The sequence below is a fragment of the Grampus griseus genome, assembly GCF_964374135.1.
Source record: "Grampus griseus genome assembly, chromosome: 12".
Taxonomy (NCBI): Eukaryota; Metazoa; Chordata; class Mammalia; order Artiodactyla; family Delphinidae; genus Grampus; species Grampus griseus.
Genome location: NC_139006.1, coordinates 32,031,225 through 32,047,396, shown reverse-complemented (window position 1 = coordinate 32,047,396; position 16,172 = coordinate 32,031,225). Strand labels below are relative to the sequence as shown.

General features: G+C 49.3%; 1 protein-coding gene across 1 annotated transcript in view; it reads right to left on the bottom strand.

Annotated features, from left to right (window-relative positions):
* L3MBTL4 (L3MBTL histone methyl-lysine binding protein 4) overlaps positions 1 to 16,172 on the bottom strand; it is a gene marked incomplete at both ends in the record, with an annotated part of 301,695 nt that overhangs the window by 253,974 nt on the left and 31,549 nt on the right. Inside the window, one exon of the mRNA XM_082667113.1 lies at positions 7,004 to 7,095. Within this exon, the coding sequence (XP_082523239.1) occupies positions 7,004 to 7,095 (92 nt within the window). The remainder of the gene's footprint in view (positions 1 to 7,003; positions 7,096 to 16,172) is intronic.

The following is a 16,172-nucleotide window of genomic DNA, read 5'->3' as shown; positions in this document are numbered from 1 at the left end:
AGTCAGTATGTCTTCAAGTGTGAGGGTAACAGGGAGAGGCTGGAAGGCCAGTACCTGCCAACGTTAGGATTTCAGATGAAGCTCCAACGGTGGGTGGGCTGTAGCCTGGTCACACACCCCAAGGTGTGCGGGTTGGGCCATGGAGATGATGACACCTCGGCTGGCAGGCCAGGTGCCAACAGAGGGCAGCCAAGGGCGTCTCCATGTCCATCCAGGCAAGTCCTGCCGGGAGTATGCCCGGAGAGCAGGCCCTGGGAGAAGAGCCTAGAGAGCAGGGCCCGGGGAGCAGGGCCAGGGAGCAGGGCCTGGGGAGCAGGGCCGGGGAGCAGGGCCAGGGAACAGGGCCTGGGGAGCAGGGCCGGGGAGCAGGGCCAGGGAGCAGGGCCTGGGAGCAGGGCCGGGGAGCAGGGCCTGGGGAGCAGGGCCGAGGAGCAGGGCCTGGGGAGCAGGGCCGGGGAGCAGGGCCAGGGAGCAGGGCCTGGGGAGCAGGGCTGGAGAGCAGGGCCAGGGAGCAGGGCCCGGGGAGCAGGGCCCGGGGAGCAGGGCCTGGGGAGCAGGGCCTGGGGAGCAGGGCCGGGGAGCAGGGCCAGGGAGCAGGGCCCGGGGAGCAGGGCCCAGGGAGCAGGGCCTGGGGAGCAGGGCTGGGGAGCAGGGCCGGGGAGCAGGCCGGGCTGGCATTCCAGACAAGGGATGGTTCCGAGAAGCACAGGACTGGGACCCAAGAGAAGAGTGGTTTGAAGAGCTGCTGGCATTTAGTAAAGTGAACTACACGTCAGACACGGCATCACGCTGAACATGTTATGTACATCGTATGTGAGTCTTCAGCGGTCCCGGAGAGGGGGTGATGCCGGCTGCCTTTTTCAGCTAAATCAACTAAGAGTCAGAAGAATGCACTACAGGCCCCTTCTCTATACAGTGAGGGGGGAAGAGGCTGGAAGGACTTGAAGAGGCAGCCTATGAAAAGCCCCGAGTAAATAAAAGGCACTCAAAAGTGTTCCTGTCCCAGGGAACCAACACGCAGAGAGGAATTAAGAAGGAAACCCAGTCAGTCTTCCAGGAGATTACAATTCCACTAAGGAGCAAAATACACCTACCTGTCATCCCAGAGAATGACAACTAACGTGGTCAAACACACCCAGTGCACAAATGATAAACAGAACCGCACTTTACAAAGATGATTCTGGCAACCACCTGCAGGAAAGGTTCACGGCGGGGCCAGCCTGGATTGAGAGCATTTAAGAAACTTTAGCTACAATGTGCGTGGGGAAAAAGAGCAGGGCTTATTCCTAAATTAAGGCAGGAGTGGTAGGTGCACAGAGAAGGTACTGAAGAATTAGGAGGTGAAGGTGAGCTGACTAGGCCACCGAACACACACGGGGCACAGAGAGGAAGGACCCCCGCCAACCTCTCCCAGGACAAGGGGCCGGGGATGCAAACTGCGCCGCAGGCAGGAGAGCTGTGTGCCTTCGCAGGGGCAGGGGGTGCAGGCAGAGAGACGGAGGGGAAGAGCCCCAAGACCAGGAACCCGGTGCGTCTGGAGGAACGGGGTTCAGGAGATGAGGAGATGCCCGGGGAGCCACAGAGAATGGCCTCAGACTACGTCACAGGAGAAGGAAGGGCCTGCGAGGCGGGGGCCGGACTGAGCACCACGAGGGGCTGAGCATGGACAGGGTGCTGGGGTGGGGAGGTGTAAGATGAAGCTGAGCACGTGGCGGATCTGAAATCCTGGGGGTCACTTCTGAGGGGGAGCGTCAGGCAGCGATGGCAGGAAAGGTCAGGATGCAGAGGCTAGAGGAGGAAAAGGTTAGAAGAACCAAGGAAAGAGAAAACGCAGCCTGAAATTTTAAGAAGTTACACCAGACTCGGGAGATAAAATGGAGAGGAGAATGCAGAGCCCGGGGCAAGCTGGAATCGACAGGAGTGTTTGTAACCTGGGGGGTGAGGACCCGTGTGAGGGTGAGGACCGATGCAGCGGATCCGTGATCTCCCGGGAAGCAGGACTGGGAGGGCTCCGCGCACAGATAAAGGGATGCCAGACGGAGGAGGGAACTTCGTCCAGGGCAACAGGGGAAGGAGGAAGGGCGGTGCAGGGAGTGAAGGCTGGTGACAGGAAGCGAAGAGGGTCTCACCATATCCATCCCAGAGGTGACCACCTCCTGCCGGGAGTGAGGGAAGATGCCTCAGAGAGCCGCCCTCCTAGGAGACAGGGGGCAACCGACTGAGGCCCTGGAGGGCGGCCAGGCCAGGCCACAGCACGCAAGGCTCTTGGGAAGCAGAGGCCACGGGGGAGCGGGTGTGCATCTGGGCTGGAGCCACTGAGGACGCTGCAACGCTTGTTTCACCCCAGGTGGGGAGAGCGGAATCACGGGAGGATAAGGCAAGGGAACAGACTCATAAGAAGTCACTCAGGCCAGGGGCCAGGACAGAGAAGCACCAGCAATGGAAAGGAGATGGTGGCACCTGTGGTCGGCAGGACAGTGGCCCCCCAAGACGTGCAGGTCCTAATCCTGGAACCTGCGATGCTGGTACCTCACACGGCAAAAGGGGTTTTGTGGACGTGATTAAGTGAAGAATCTGAAGATGGGGAGAAGGTCCTGCAGTGTCCAGGTGGCCCAATGCCATCACAAGGGTCCTTATAAGAGGGAGGCAGAAGGACCAGGGAAGGAGACATGAGGATGGAAACGGGCTGGAGTGACGTGGGCCCACAAGCCAACGGATGCAGGTGGCCCCCCAGAAGCTAGAATAGGCAAGGAAATAGATCCTCCCCACAGCCTGCAGAATGAATGCAGCCCTGCTGGCCCCAGTTTAGACTTGGGACGTTCTGAATTTTAAGGTAATAAATTTGTGTTGTTTCAAGCCACTGTGGTAATTTGTTACAGCAGCAAAAGGAAATTAATACAACATCTAGCCACATGGAATTCAAATTAGAACTATATTACTAAACTATAAAAGATACAAGAAGACATCCCAGAGACTTTTAACTTTCTCATGATTACTTTCATTTTGTTCTGAAATACCAAACTATTTTTTAAATGTGCAAGTCTCCCTGCTTTTCAGGGGCCTAATCTACCTGGCAACCCCATGCCGGCTGGAGACAGGAATACCTGCCTGGGGATAAGAAGCAGAGCGTCCCGGGAGGATGGCCGAGGACAGCAGGGATGTGGGGCTTGGGGGGGCGCCCTGTCCCCAGAGGGCAGTTCAGAGCTAGGGCGGCTGTGCTCCCTCAGCTGGAGCGCGACAGTGATCTGACCCCAGGTGGAGATCTGGGTCCCGTCTTCATGCTACTCCTGTCCCGTCCCCCGCCCTTCAGATGTGCAGATGGGGGCACCTGGCAGGTCCGAGCAGACAGGGCAGGGTGGGCGGACCAGGGCAGCTTCATGAAAGAGGGGGGTCTGAGGGGAGCACGGACCCATGAGGTTCAAAGAACGAGAGACATAAAAGGCCTGCAAACTCGGATAAAGATGGAAGAGTCAAGCGGAGCCCGCGTGGGGACCAGCCCCACAGGCCCGGAGAAGCCCCGTGTGACGGGCCAGACCCCGCGGCCTCGACTCCAGGCCGACAGGTGTGGACCTGTGACGATCGACAGGAAGGAAGAAGGCTTTAGGGAGACACGTCTGATGAGGAGATGACTGTCAGGGAGAGAGGACAGAGAAAAGTTCTTAAAACCAACCTCAAAACAATCTTTTAAAGTTTAAATCAAATTGAGATTGGCACATTCCACCAGTAATGAAGAGAAAATGTTTTAAAATTTTCTGCGTCAACAGAAGGTGTTTACATCCTTGTATACTCATTACTCCAGATGGTAAAATAAATTATAAAAAGTGAAAAACTTTGTCTTGTACAAAAAGATATTTAAAATAGACCTACAAGATGCAAAAAAACCCACGTGCAAATGAAATAAGTGGACTCTTCTTTAAAAATACCCACACATTTTCTTGGTAGAATCCGTATCTGATCTGCATGACAGAATTGACAGTGTGTGTTTCTGTGTGTGTCATTGGTATGTTTTGTAAAACTTGAATATTGGAATGGAAACTATATATTAAAAGTAAAGCAATACTCTTTTGAGTAGTTTTCCATTCAGGATATGCAAACTATTCTAAGTTTTATTTTCAACATTTCACTATTAAAAGCTGAAGAGTTCCATCTCAGCTGGCTGACCTGAACACCATGGTTATAATATTTACACAATGAAAATGAACATGAATAGTCAAGAGCACAATACCAACACAAAACTGAGTTCAGTCTGATCCTCCTGCTTGGAAGGCTCGCGTGTACCACCTGCCTTTTTTATTCTATTGAAACCTATTTTCGATCATAAACCATGCTTACTTCATCTTACATATATATATACACACACACACACACACACACACACACACACACACACATAATATATGTATTGTGTATACACAGCATATACAGAGCATATATATATATATATATATGTACAGATGCTCAGTTAGGGCAACATCTTCCATCCTCAGGACAAACCAGATGTAACAGGTGGTGACTTCCCCTTCACACGCAGGTGGGACGAAGCCCCAGCTCAGCACAGAACACCTAGTAAGCTCATTACTTGCATACTCCAAGGACAATCAACAATTCTCCCTCGTGCTGTTATCACATTTTCTGGGCATATCTTACAGCCCAACTGGATGGCCAAACTTTAAGAGTCCGTGTCACAAGCACACTAGTGTTTCTGTCCAGGTCTTACGTGGTGCTTTGCACACAAGGAGCCTGAGTTTCACCGTCAAGCCACACGTGAGTGGCTTGACTGTGAAGCTCCGAGTGAAGGGAAAGGCGGCCACCACATCAGATGCGGCTGCTGCCTGCTGTGCTCCTGCCTCACTGTCACCTTCAGAGCTGACAGAGGTTAGAGTGCAGAAGCTTGAGGATGTCATAGTTTTAGCCAAGGAACCATGCAGATGGTGTGCCCTGTTTCCTGCTCCCCTCCCCTGACCTTCTGGGTCTCAGAAGGTCAAGGGGGAGGCTATGTGGCCCACAGCCCATCACTACACGGTCCCCAACGCAGCCTCAGGATCTACTTCAGGACAGAAATCCCACACCTGCCCTGGAGGTGCCTCAGTCAGCACTAGGACCCAAGGGGAATCTGGGGAGAAACTCCATTCTGCGTGAGTTGATGGACGTTAAAGGATCTGAAAGAAGAAAGTCTGAGAAATAAAGTGAACACACACTGGCTGAGATGAGGGGAGAAGGTGGGAGCTGGACGGGGATCCAGCACTTTGCTGCCATCGGCCAGAACTCGCCCTGCCCTGGGAACCACACACACTTCACCCCCAACATCCAAACATCGGACACAGTCCCAGAGGGTCCTGGTGGAGGTAAGAGAGGATCCCTGTCCTGGGGTCCTGGTCCGAGGACACACGCAGGTCTGATTCCTAGGACACTGTGCCCTTCTTGGTCAATCTCCGCCTTCATGGCTTCTGGCTGCCTTGAGATCCTGGACGGTCATCTCACCAAGCACAGCCATCGGGTCACAGCCTGGCCTGTGCCCTCGTATCCTGGACCCCAGCTAGGCTACATCTGCCCTTGGAGGTCACAGAAATGCACAGGCCTTCGCTGGCTCCTGGCCTGAGCCCTCTACCCTCTGACCTGGAGTAACCACTGCAGGAAGGGCATGAGACGGCACAGGGCGAGCTGGAAAGGGCGACTACAAGTTACACTGGGTCACCCCGGTCAAAGCCAACCCTCTGTAAAGAGCATCTACACTCAGAACTAAGGAGAGGTTTCCGGAAGCCACTCAACACAGCTGGTGACAAGAGCACACTGAGAATAGGCACTGTGCATCCTGTCACCTCGGGAACTTACACGCTTAGTGGAACGAACGCCCTAAGTCTTGTCACATGACGGCAGTGGGGGCAGCAGGACCCAAGTCCTCAGCAGAACCTGCACAGACCTTAAGCCTTCTCCCCCAGGGGACCTCTACCCGCGCACAGGAGCCCCGAGGAGGCTTCCAACCCATGGCCTCCCCGGCCACACCCTGAGGTTCTAGTTCAGCAGGTCTCAGGAACATGTACGTCCGTGTTTCCCAAAGCTCTCTGGAAGCACCTGGTATGAGGACTGGGTGGAGAACCCACAAGTCGAGATTCAGTGTGTCTTAAATTGTGAGGTGCCAACACTTGGCTCTGCTTTCATTCCGTGCCGGCTACACCTCTTCTCCCCGGTTCCACTGCCATGTCCTAGATTAAAACTGCTAGCCTTCTCACATAATAAAACGTACTACAAGTAACTCAACGGATGTCATGACAAGTGAAGCAAATAAAAAGTTTTAGCTTCTCTCTGCTGGTTAAGATGCAATATAATGATGCAAATCTGATACGATTTTTTAAAATTCAGATCGCCCCTGAAATAATGAAAACACAGCCCGAGAAGAAGAGAAAGGGCATTGGAAGGTTTGGTACCTTGGGTACCAAGATGAACCCCAGAGCTGCAAGCCCCTGGTGCCAGGAGTCATTGGGTGGAGCAAGTCTACCGGGGCTGCTCCGGGCGTCCCTACAGTCAGGAACAACCTGCTTTAGGGGGTTCACTGTCCCCTCCAACATGCTGCCTGACCCACCACTTCATGCAGCACATCAAAACAGATGCCTGGCACTGATCCTTGGGTGGACAGATGCAGGTAACATCGGCGAAGAAGAAGAAGGACTCACGCTTGGTGTCTACCACGTGCCTGTTATATCCGACGTCCTTCACACGTACAGCGACCCAAGGAGGCAGTTGTGGTGATTCCCCTGCTTTACGAACGAGGACCCCGAGGCACAGAGAGACTGGATGGCCTGCCCGAGGTGGCAGCGCTAGGTTTCAACCCAGGCGGGCCGGCCCCAGAGCACACACGGAGTCACTAAGGCTTGGATTAGCTTTGTTATGTCAATCCCCAGCAAAGCCTACAAGCCAGATAAGTCGGTATGCTGTCTAGGCAAACGATTTCATTTCTAAATGTGGATTCTCTGCAAAACTGTAAGACCTTCAGGGATTTGTTCACCTTGGAAAACAGCTCAACGGGCGCTGCCACGGCCTCCTGTTCCTTCAAGTACTGCTCCCAAGACCAGGCCTCACGCGTGGCCACCGCAGGGGCTGGAAGAGAAAACACAAGGGCTGTTCTTGAGACAATTAGTGACTGAAAAATTATGCAGCTGAAGATAAATCCAAGAAGGAGGCTAATTACTTAAACCGATGATCAGAAGACCAAGCAACTAACAGCAAGGAGCCTTATCGCTGGCGCTCTGTGAGCATCTGGTACAATCACGTCACCTCACATCCCCAGCTTTCCTGCGTTAGAACAGACTTATGAACACACCCCATCACCAACCACTGATGACACGCAGGACGTGTGCCCCCAGCCCCCGCTCAAAGAAGGGAGAACAGGCATAGGTTCTCTAGAAGGTGATTTGGTTACTTTTAAGGCGAAGGACCTGAATTTTTTTTTTGTAATCTCCTTTCACTTTCCTACCTCCTCTTTGTAGGAATGCCAATTGGTACAACCTGTCGAAAGGCAACGTGCAAACTGTCAAAAGCCTTAAAAATTATTTGCATACTTTGAACCAGCCATTCTCCTAGGAATTTGTCTTAATGCAGTTACAGTGATGTGCCCAAGAGTTTATTCTAGAACCCTTCATAATAGTGAAATAGTGGAAACAAACTGAAGAGAGGGCTGATTAAATGCACTGTACAGATGTGTCGTTTTAATAACAGCTCAGAAAATACATTGCAGAAGACTGCTGAATGGCAGAGAAAGGCTCTGTTAATGATACACTAAGTGGGGAAAAAAGTTTAGGAAACAAAATGATCCTTTTTGGTAAAGTATATAATGGAAACAAAAAACACTAAAATCATGTAAATCAAAATCATAATTGAAGTCATCTTTAGGTGCCGGGATTATAAATAATTTCTTCCCATTTTTCTTTGTACTTCAGTTTTCTGCTTTTCTAGATGAATAACTATCCTTTGTAATTCAATAAAAATATCATTTTAAATAATAAAAATCTGGCAAAAAAGATTAATAATTATTTTAAGTTTATATTCTATGTTCCAGTAACTCTTTCTCTAGGGTTAATATGCTAAGGAAGTGGTCCTGATAAAAGCTGATGGTGAAAATGGACATCACACAATTATTACAGCAAAAATGCAAAGTAATATTAACATGGGAGAAAAGTTAAATAAATGATATTTACATATACACATATATACATATACGATTATGAAGTCAAAAACTATACTTTTTATAAAATATCTTGGGAATTTTCTGGGATATCTTGAGAATTTATTATCAAAGTAAGGACACAAAACAGTATATATTTTATGATCTTAATTTTTAAAATACAAATTATTATATATATTAAAACATTCGTTTTTCACATACTTATAAAGCCCCTTCTTCATGCAAGGCAACAGGCCTATATGTGTGTCTACATATTCAAACACACACGCACAGAAAAGAAATTGGAAAGAAACAGCAAAATACTAACGGTGATTATACGCGGGTGGTGGGATTAATGTAAATATTCTTTCCTTGTTACTTCCTGCAGTTTTAAAATTCTCGACAAGCATTATTATAACCAACCACACACACACGCACACTTGCACACACACACTCATACACACACGCTCCTGGAGAATTCTGGTCAAAAGGGCTCTGTGAACATTAATTTTAACATTTATCTTGTGAAGTGTTCCCGAGTAAGGTCCAGATGGTGAAAGGTCAGAACTACAAGCATGTTGGCGGTGACAGGTAGTTAGGCACACCTCCAAGTCAAACATTCGGAACCTCTCAAGACGGTAAAGCAACCTGATGGAATAACAAACACGAAACTCCACCAGCTGTGCAGGAAGAAGTAATATGGACTTCTAATCACTTAAAAAATATGTTCTGAGCTCCTCTTCACATGCCAAGAAGCATGCTGACCGCTGGAATAAGAATATGACCCAGTCCCTGGTCTAGTAAATGAAAAAGAAATAAATAATGTGTATAATTTTTCCCTTTAATATTCATATATACAATTGACAAAAAAAAGTAATTTAAGCTCAGGTTATAAGGAAAAAATCATATCAAATTACAGTTTAAAACAGACCCACAGAGCATGCACATTAATAACTACTGTTTATCAATCACAAGACACTGACCTGTTCTTGCTAAGAAATACACTTATTAAAGTAAAAGAATTTTAAAAAGCACTTTAACCATCAAATAAGGCTGAGAGAATTGTTATCAATGGATTTCCTTGCTTTGGAAACAGTGCGACATCTCTGTGTGATTCCCATCAAGGAGCTCGCAGTCTGTTAGCCATCACAGCACTAGAAGATTTGCTGCCATTTCTACACGACATGAGATATTTTATTCTGCTAAACACAGAAAGGAATTTGATAAACCCTGAATATTCTCTGGTAAGATTACTCAACATCCCTATTTTCACATAAGCATTTTACAACATCACAATTATAAGCGTTACCAAAAACATTACAGCAGCGTTGGCTCCAAGGCAAATATAAACGTCTCGTTTTCTACAACAGCTGTGTTCCTGAAAAACTTGTGTGTGAGGGGTGACATCACCATGTCGTCCCCAACATAGAAGAAGGTCATTCCTCACAAGAACCACGAACAACTATTCAAGACCAAGACACACTGAGAGAACCCAGACCCGGGGGTGTGGTTGAAGCCGCGCCTGCACCACAGAGACCCAGACGGATGCCCAGAAGGACACAGTGGGAGGGGAGAGTAGGGGCTGCAGGTGACGCTGACCACACTGCCCCTCCCCCAGGCCTCCCCAAGCCTCAGGCTCATCCAGTGGGAAATGAGGACCCCAGGGACAACCGGCCCTCACCCCCAGAATCCTGGGTCACTATGTGGGAGCCCCTATTCTGACGTCGCCCCACGGGGACTGCAGTGGAATCTGGAGGGCACAACGCTGGGGACTGACTGTGATGGAGAGGGGGGAGGGGCTCATGACATCCGCACAGGGATCTCAGGATGGAATTCACACCTGCATCACCCAGGTGGGGACCCCAACCTGCAGCTCTGCTCACCTGCAGAACCAACTCAGGGCGCAGTCTGATGAGGGAGCTCGATGGGGTGCATACCTGCATACCTACGGACCCTCAGGGAGGAGTTCTGTTGGCCCTGAGCCTGCTCTGTCCAAGCCCACGCCAGGTGTTGCGTCCCAGCCCACGTAGAGAGAGCCTTCCAGACCCATCGACCAGAAGCGCTGGGACAGTCCTGGAAGATGTGTGCCTGGCGGCACTTGAGCAAAGCCTGTGGCCCCGTTCAGCCAGGGAACTGGGGTGCGGGTCAGCTTGAGGTAAGATGACAAACAAAGAGCCTTACTGGCTTTCAAGCTGCTTCACCCACTGCACCTGGGCAGGGGACCTACCTCACAGCCCTGCTCACCACTGAGTACAGCCTGTCCCCCAGGAATCCACCCAGACCACAGGGGACATTGTGAAGCCCACTCTACAGCCCTCTGCACATGGGTGCCTGAAAAGGGAGCACAGCCTGGGGCCTCCTGTGTCTGCAGAGCAGAGCCAGTGGCCTCACCCTCAGTGCACACTCAGGCCCCCAACAATGAACTGTGCAGGCCCTAGGTCGCAGCCTGCTGCCCTGCCAGGGAGGGAAGCTAACTCACACCCCGTCCACTACTGAATACGTGCCCAGTCCTGGCCGTCCAATGAGCCTGACCAGAGAGCCCAGGCGACTGCAGAGCCCACCCTCCAGCCCCACCTGGGGAGGAGCCCAGCCAGCCGTCCTGTCTACCTGTTCTGGGCCGGGGCACAGCCCCCATCCCTGTCCTCTGAGCTCAAACAGATGCCTCACCCCAAATAAACCCTAACAGCTGGCCCACCTGCCCAAGGGCTTTACCAGCAGACACGCCCAGAAACCCAAGCCAAGCTGACTGGTGAGGAACCGTCTCTGCCAAAGCAAACTGCACAGCCTGGAAGACGAGCCCCACTACTCAGACGCACAGATTCCAACGTGAGGAAGCAAGGGTCATGAAAAGCCAGGTAACTATGACACCAGCAAAGGAAACCAATAAAGCTCCAATGCCTGACCCTAAAAAAGAGTGAATTATGAACTGTCAGACAAAGAATTCAGAATAGTCCTCCAGAGGAAGCTTAATTAACTACAAGAAAACACAGACAACTAAATGAAACTAGAAAAATAATGCATGAACAAAACAAGAAGCTCAACAAGGAGACAGCCACCATCAAAACAACCACCACAATAACAAAACAGCCCTGGAGCTCAAAAATACACTAACCACACTGAAAAGTTCAACAGAGAGCTTCAAGAGTAGACTGGACCATGCAGAAGAAAGGCTCAGCAACCTGGAGGATAGGACACTGGAAATTCCCCAGTCAGAGGAGCAACAGGCAAAAAGGAGGATAAGAGAGAAGAAAGCTGGGCGGAATTATGGGACACGGTGAAAAGAAACAATATTCGCATTATGGAAATTCCAGAAGGAGAAGAGAAAGGGAAAGAGAAAGGGACGGAAAGTGTATCTGAAGCAATAATGGTGGAAAACTTAGAGAAATGGACATTTCACATCCACGAGGCCCAAAAGGGCCCCAAACAGGTTGAACCCAAATAGGATTACACAGAGACACATTATAATTAAATAGTCAAAAGTCAAAGACAAAGAAAGAATTTTAAGAGTAGCAAGAGAAAGAGAGACGTCACATACAAGGGAAACCCCATAACACTATGAGCGAATTTCTCAACAGAAGCCTTTCGGGCCAGGAGAGAATGGGACAGTTTATTCAAAATGCTGAAAGAAAGCAGGGTCAGTGCTTGGATGGGCTGGAGGCTGGTGGCATGTGCATGTGTGTTACACCCTATGAAAGTACAGGTGCACTTGATCCAGGCCACGTCCTCACAGACAGCAGACACTGGGATGCATAGGGTTAGTTCTTAGAAGCACCCCCTTTACAAAGGGCTCACCATGTCTAAGAGAACCAGGCAGCAACATCGCCCTTGGAAAAGGGGTTGGCACACTGAGCAGGATACATCCCAGACCAGATACCTGTTAATCCGGTAAACCACAATTGTGTCCTGCTTTATCATTTCAGATCTGGAGTTTGGAATAATTTCGTTTATTTAAATGGATAGAAAACCATCTCTACTCCTTTATTTCAGCTCTTTATATGAACAGTCCTCCATATGTGCATGCTAGTGTTTTTTGTTCTCAACTCCTCTTATAAAATTCCATAACATAAAAAGCACAGCATGCTGTTTAAAAATGGAAAGAAGCCCTAGCTGTCATCTAGCTCTGTGATTTTTTTCAAACCTTAAATTTCTTTCTATCTTGTAATACCCTATAATGGAAAAAAATCTGAAAAAGAATATATATATTATATATACATATATATTATATATATATATATATATATACACACACACACACATATAACTGAATTACTTTGCTGTGCACCTGAATCACTGTAAGTCAGCTATACTTCAATAAAAAACCAAAAAATATTATAACAGTATATTGTTAATTGAAGGTAATTTTATCATATTTAATTATATTGATGATTTTAAACATCCTCTTCCTCATTTAAAAAGTGATGCATGCTGATTTTAAATTCATTGCCAAAAAAAGGCATGATCTGTCAACAGACAAAATTATATATCAAATTTTCTTTGGGGACCAAACAGACATTAAAATTTAACCATATATTTTAGAATCAAAAATAGATAAAAACTGTTTCCAAAAATAAATAAAAATTTTAAAATTAAATTAAAATGTTTCATCAATAGGGGGGCTATAAGAATATTCTCTCTAGTATGACCCCATTTTTACCTACAAAAGTATCTTTCTAGGAGCCCCATCATGAGACACCCCGTGAGTACAGGTACGCTGCCTGTCCCACGCTCTGGCCACCTGGCATCACATTCATCTCCCTTGGAGAGCAGAGACGGACAGATGAAGCCTCACCTGACACTAAGAACACTTAGTTCTAGGAAACTGCACAATATTTATTAGTGATTTTCTAAACTAAAATTAAAAATGGCTGGGGGTGAAGAATGAATAAACTGTCATTCTTAAGGACCGAACCACGTAAATCCTATAACTCATGTCCCTGAGAGACACCTCCCCAATTCCATTAACCATAATCACAGTCTTTGACACCAACGTTTCAACTTTATTTCAAAAGTTATGTTGCATCCGGCTCCATCGGCAGCATCTTAGAAAATGTGAGAAAAACATTTTTTTTGTTGTTGGTTGTCGGTAGCAACCAACCAATTTTATTACACACAGATATAAATAATGCCTCCCTTTGTGGTACCAACTGGAAATGATACAATTTTCCCAACGTTCTAACAACTTGTCACTGCTGGGAAATAACCCCAAAACGGAAGCTCCATGAATATAACTGCACTTCCCAACCTCTCACATGGTAATAACTCTGCGTGTCTCCGTAGCAAGGACTTCTGCCTGCTCTGCTGAGAACATTTTTCATTTGCAAATGTAGGCTGCGTCTCATTCCAGTACTGAATTCAAAACCAGTTGTTGCTCATTTCCCTGCGTGTAGCGGGTGCTGAGAGCCAGGACACGCCAGGAAATGCTCGGGGACTTGACTCGTGCTCACGTGACACCTACTCTAGTGGGGGAGACACACGTGTAGACAGACAAGTGTCACCCTCACCCGGCATACGGGGGGACTCAACGTTCCTGTGAATAAATAGGCAGACGCAGGTGTTAACGCGCACCAGTTAAGAAACCCAGACAATGCATCTGGGAACAAAATAAAGAAGGATTAATTCTGACCAGCGGACGCTTCCTGGAGACTGCTGCTCTCCCAGACAACCAGAAAGTCAGCAGGCGGTCCAGGCAGGGGCAGCAGGAGCAAAGGGACAGGCTGCAGAGGGAAGAGCCCCTGACAACGCCCGTCTGGGCGTCACCACGGAGCCTGTGGGACACACGGAGCAGAAGGCAGGGTCGCTGCACGGGGAGGAAGTAACCGTGGAATCGGGCAAGTTCTTCCAAGTCGGAAGGAAGAACTTGCTCTAGCACCAGTGCTGAGTAAGAAGGAAACAAATGCCAGAGACAAAGACTGAAGGCGGAACGATGACAACAGTCCAGGCAGAGGTAACGAGGGTGTTCCCTAGAGAAAGGCAGGGAGCCAAGGGGTGACGCAGAGCTAAAACCGCAGGACCTCGGCCAACAACTAACTGTCAGGGGCGGGGTGGGGCAGGGCGAGGTGGTCCAGGGAGGAGGACCCATCGGGGGAACCCAGTGGGGGATCAGCAAATCGAGGGAGCAACGCAGGAGGCTGCAAGGAGGACGGGTTATTGTCAGAGATGTTGAGTTTTAGGTATCTGGAAGAATCTAAGCATATATATCCAACAAAAGGAGATCCCAAATTTCTCAGCAAGAGGCAACAACTGAGAAACGTGGAGAAAGAAGAACCAAGGTCAGAACGTGTGCATCCACATCGGGGTGAGTGAAGAGGTGGGGAGGAGGATGGGGACACACACAAGACCCGGAAGTCAGGGCGGCAGAGGGTCCCAAGGGCTGAAGGACCAGCACCGTCCGATGCGGAACAAGGTCCAGTGAGACCAACCTGGGAGAAGCAGCTGCGGCCAGGCAGCCAGGGTGTCACCGTGACCTCAGGGACAGAGGCTGCGGTGGAAGAATGTGCTCGGAGGTCAGACTGCACGAGGCCAAACCCTGAAAAGAAAGTCTCAGGGAAGCAGCAAGTGTGCCACACTCTGCAGACGAGGAGAAGAGACAGGTCACAGGAGAGCTGGAGGGGCACCAGTCACATCACGAAAAAGGAGCTCTTCTCATTCTTAAGGACTGCAGGCAGCAGAGGGCATTTCAATCCATCAGCTGAGGGACAAGAACCGGAAGACAGAGATGAGGCTCCTAGAAGAGGGGGTGACCCAGGGGGATGTGCAGGACAGAAGGCTCTGAGAACACAGCAGAGGAAGGGCCCTACTAACGTCAGAGAAACTTCGGGAAGGAGAGAGAAGACATCACCCAGGACCTCGATCTCCATGACCAGAAGTGCGTCACGCTGGGAGCACAAGGGCAGGACAGTGATGGAAATTCCTCTAGGACAGATGTGAGGCCCACGAGGCCGTCCTGAGAGCCGCTCAGCCAAGCCGGTGACTCTCAGAGGGGCTCCCGGCAGTCTGGGAGCGGAGCAGATAGTTCAGTCCATGTACAGCTGGGCACTGATGAGGAGACAGCCCAGTGGATGAGGGCACCAGCCTCGAGCACATAAGATGAAATGCTCCAGAGGCCCCACGTGGCCAGGGGTGCAGGAAGTCAGGAAACTACTGACGAACACAGAGGAACAGAAAAGCTAACACACAGGACGCGAGTGCTTTGACAAGCTTCCACGGAACGAAGGAGTAGAAGGACCCGTGGTTCTGAGGGTGTGACCAAGAGAGGATTTCAGGGTCCAAAATGCGGTGACTCAGCCATTTCCCCAGGTGCTGCCACAAGTGGACAGAATAACAAGGCACAGGACCAACACCGGAAACCTGTGTACAGCAGAGAAGAGAGGTGTGTAAACAACTTATTCTAATATGGTGGTTTTCAAAGTGTGGTCACCCCCTGGAACTTGTGAGAAATGCAAATTTTGGAGGCCATACCCCAGACTTAATGATTCACAAACTCTCCACTTTTAACAATTTTTCTAAGTGATTCTGATGCATGCTTAAGTTTGAGAACCACTGTTCTTAATTAACGCGAAGAAACCTACAAAGTAGAGAGAAAACTAATTATGGTTGATATCATCAAAGAAGGCTTCCCAGATGATGTGACATGTGCCTTAAAGGATAAAGTTCTCAAAGTGTGGTACTCAGAACTGCAGCATCAGTATCACCTGGGGAACTGTTAGAAATACAAAGTTGGGGCATCAATCAAAATCTTGGGCATCTACTGAATCAGAAACTCTTGGCGGGATGCCTGTGAGCTGTTTTCACAAGCCCTCCCTCTGAAGCAGCTCATGTTGGAGAGCTCCAGCTCCGGAATGAGGGTCAACTCCAGCTGCAAATGGCCCTAGAGACAGGGGCAGGACTGAGAACTCTTTGACCACAGTCCTGTTCTTGAATTTCCAAGAGTCCCCATCCTCCTCCAGCATGAATTTTACAGTACGGCCCATTTCCTGAGGAAGCTGGAGTGATCTCTCTTCCTTGCAAAAGAAAT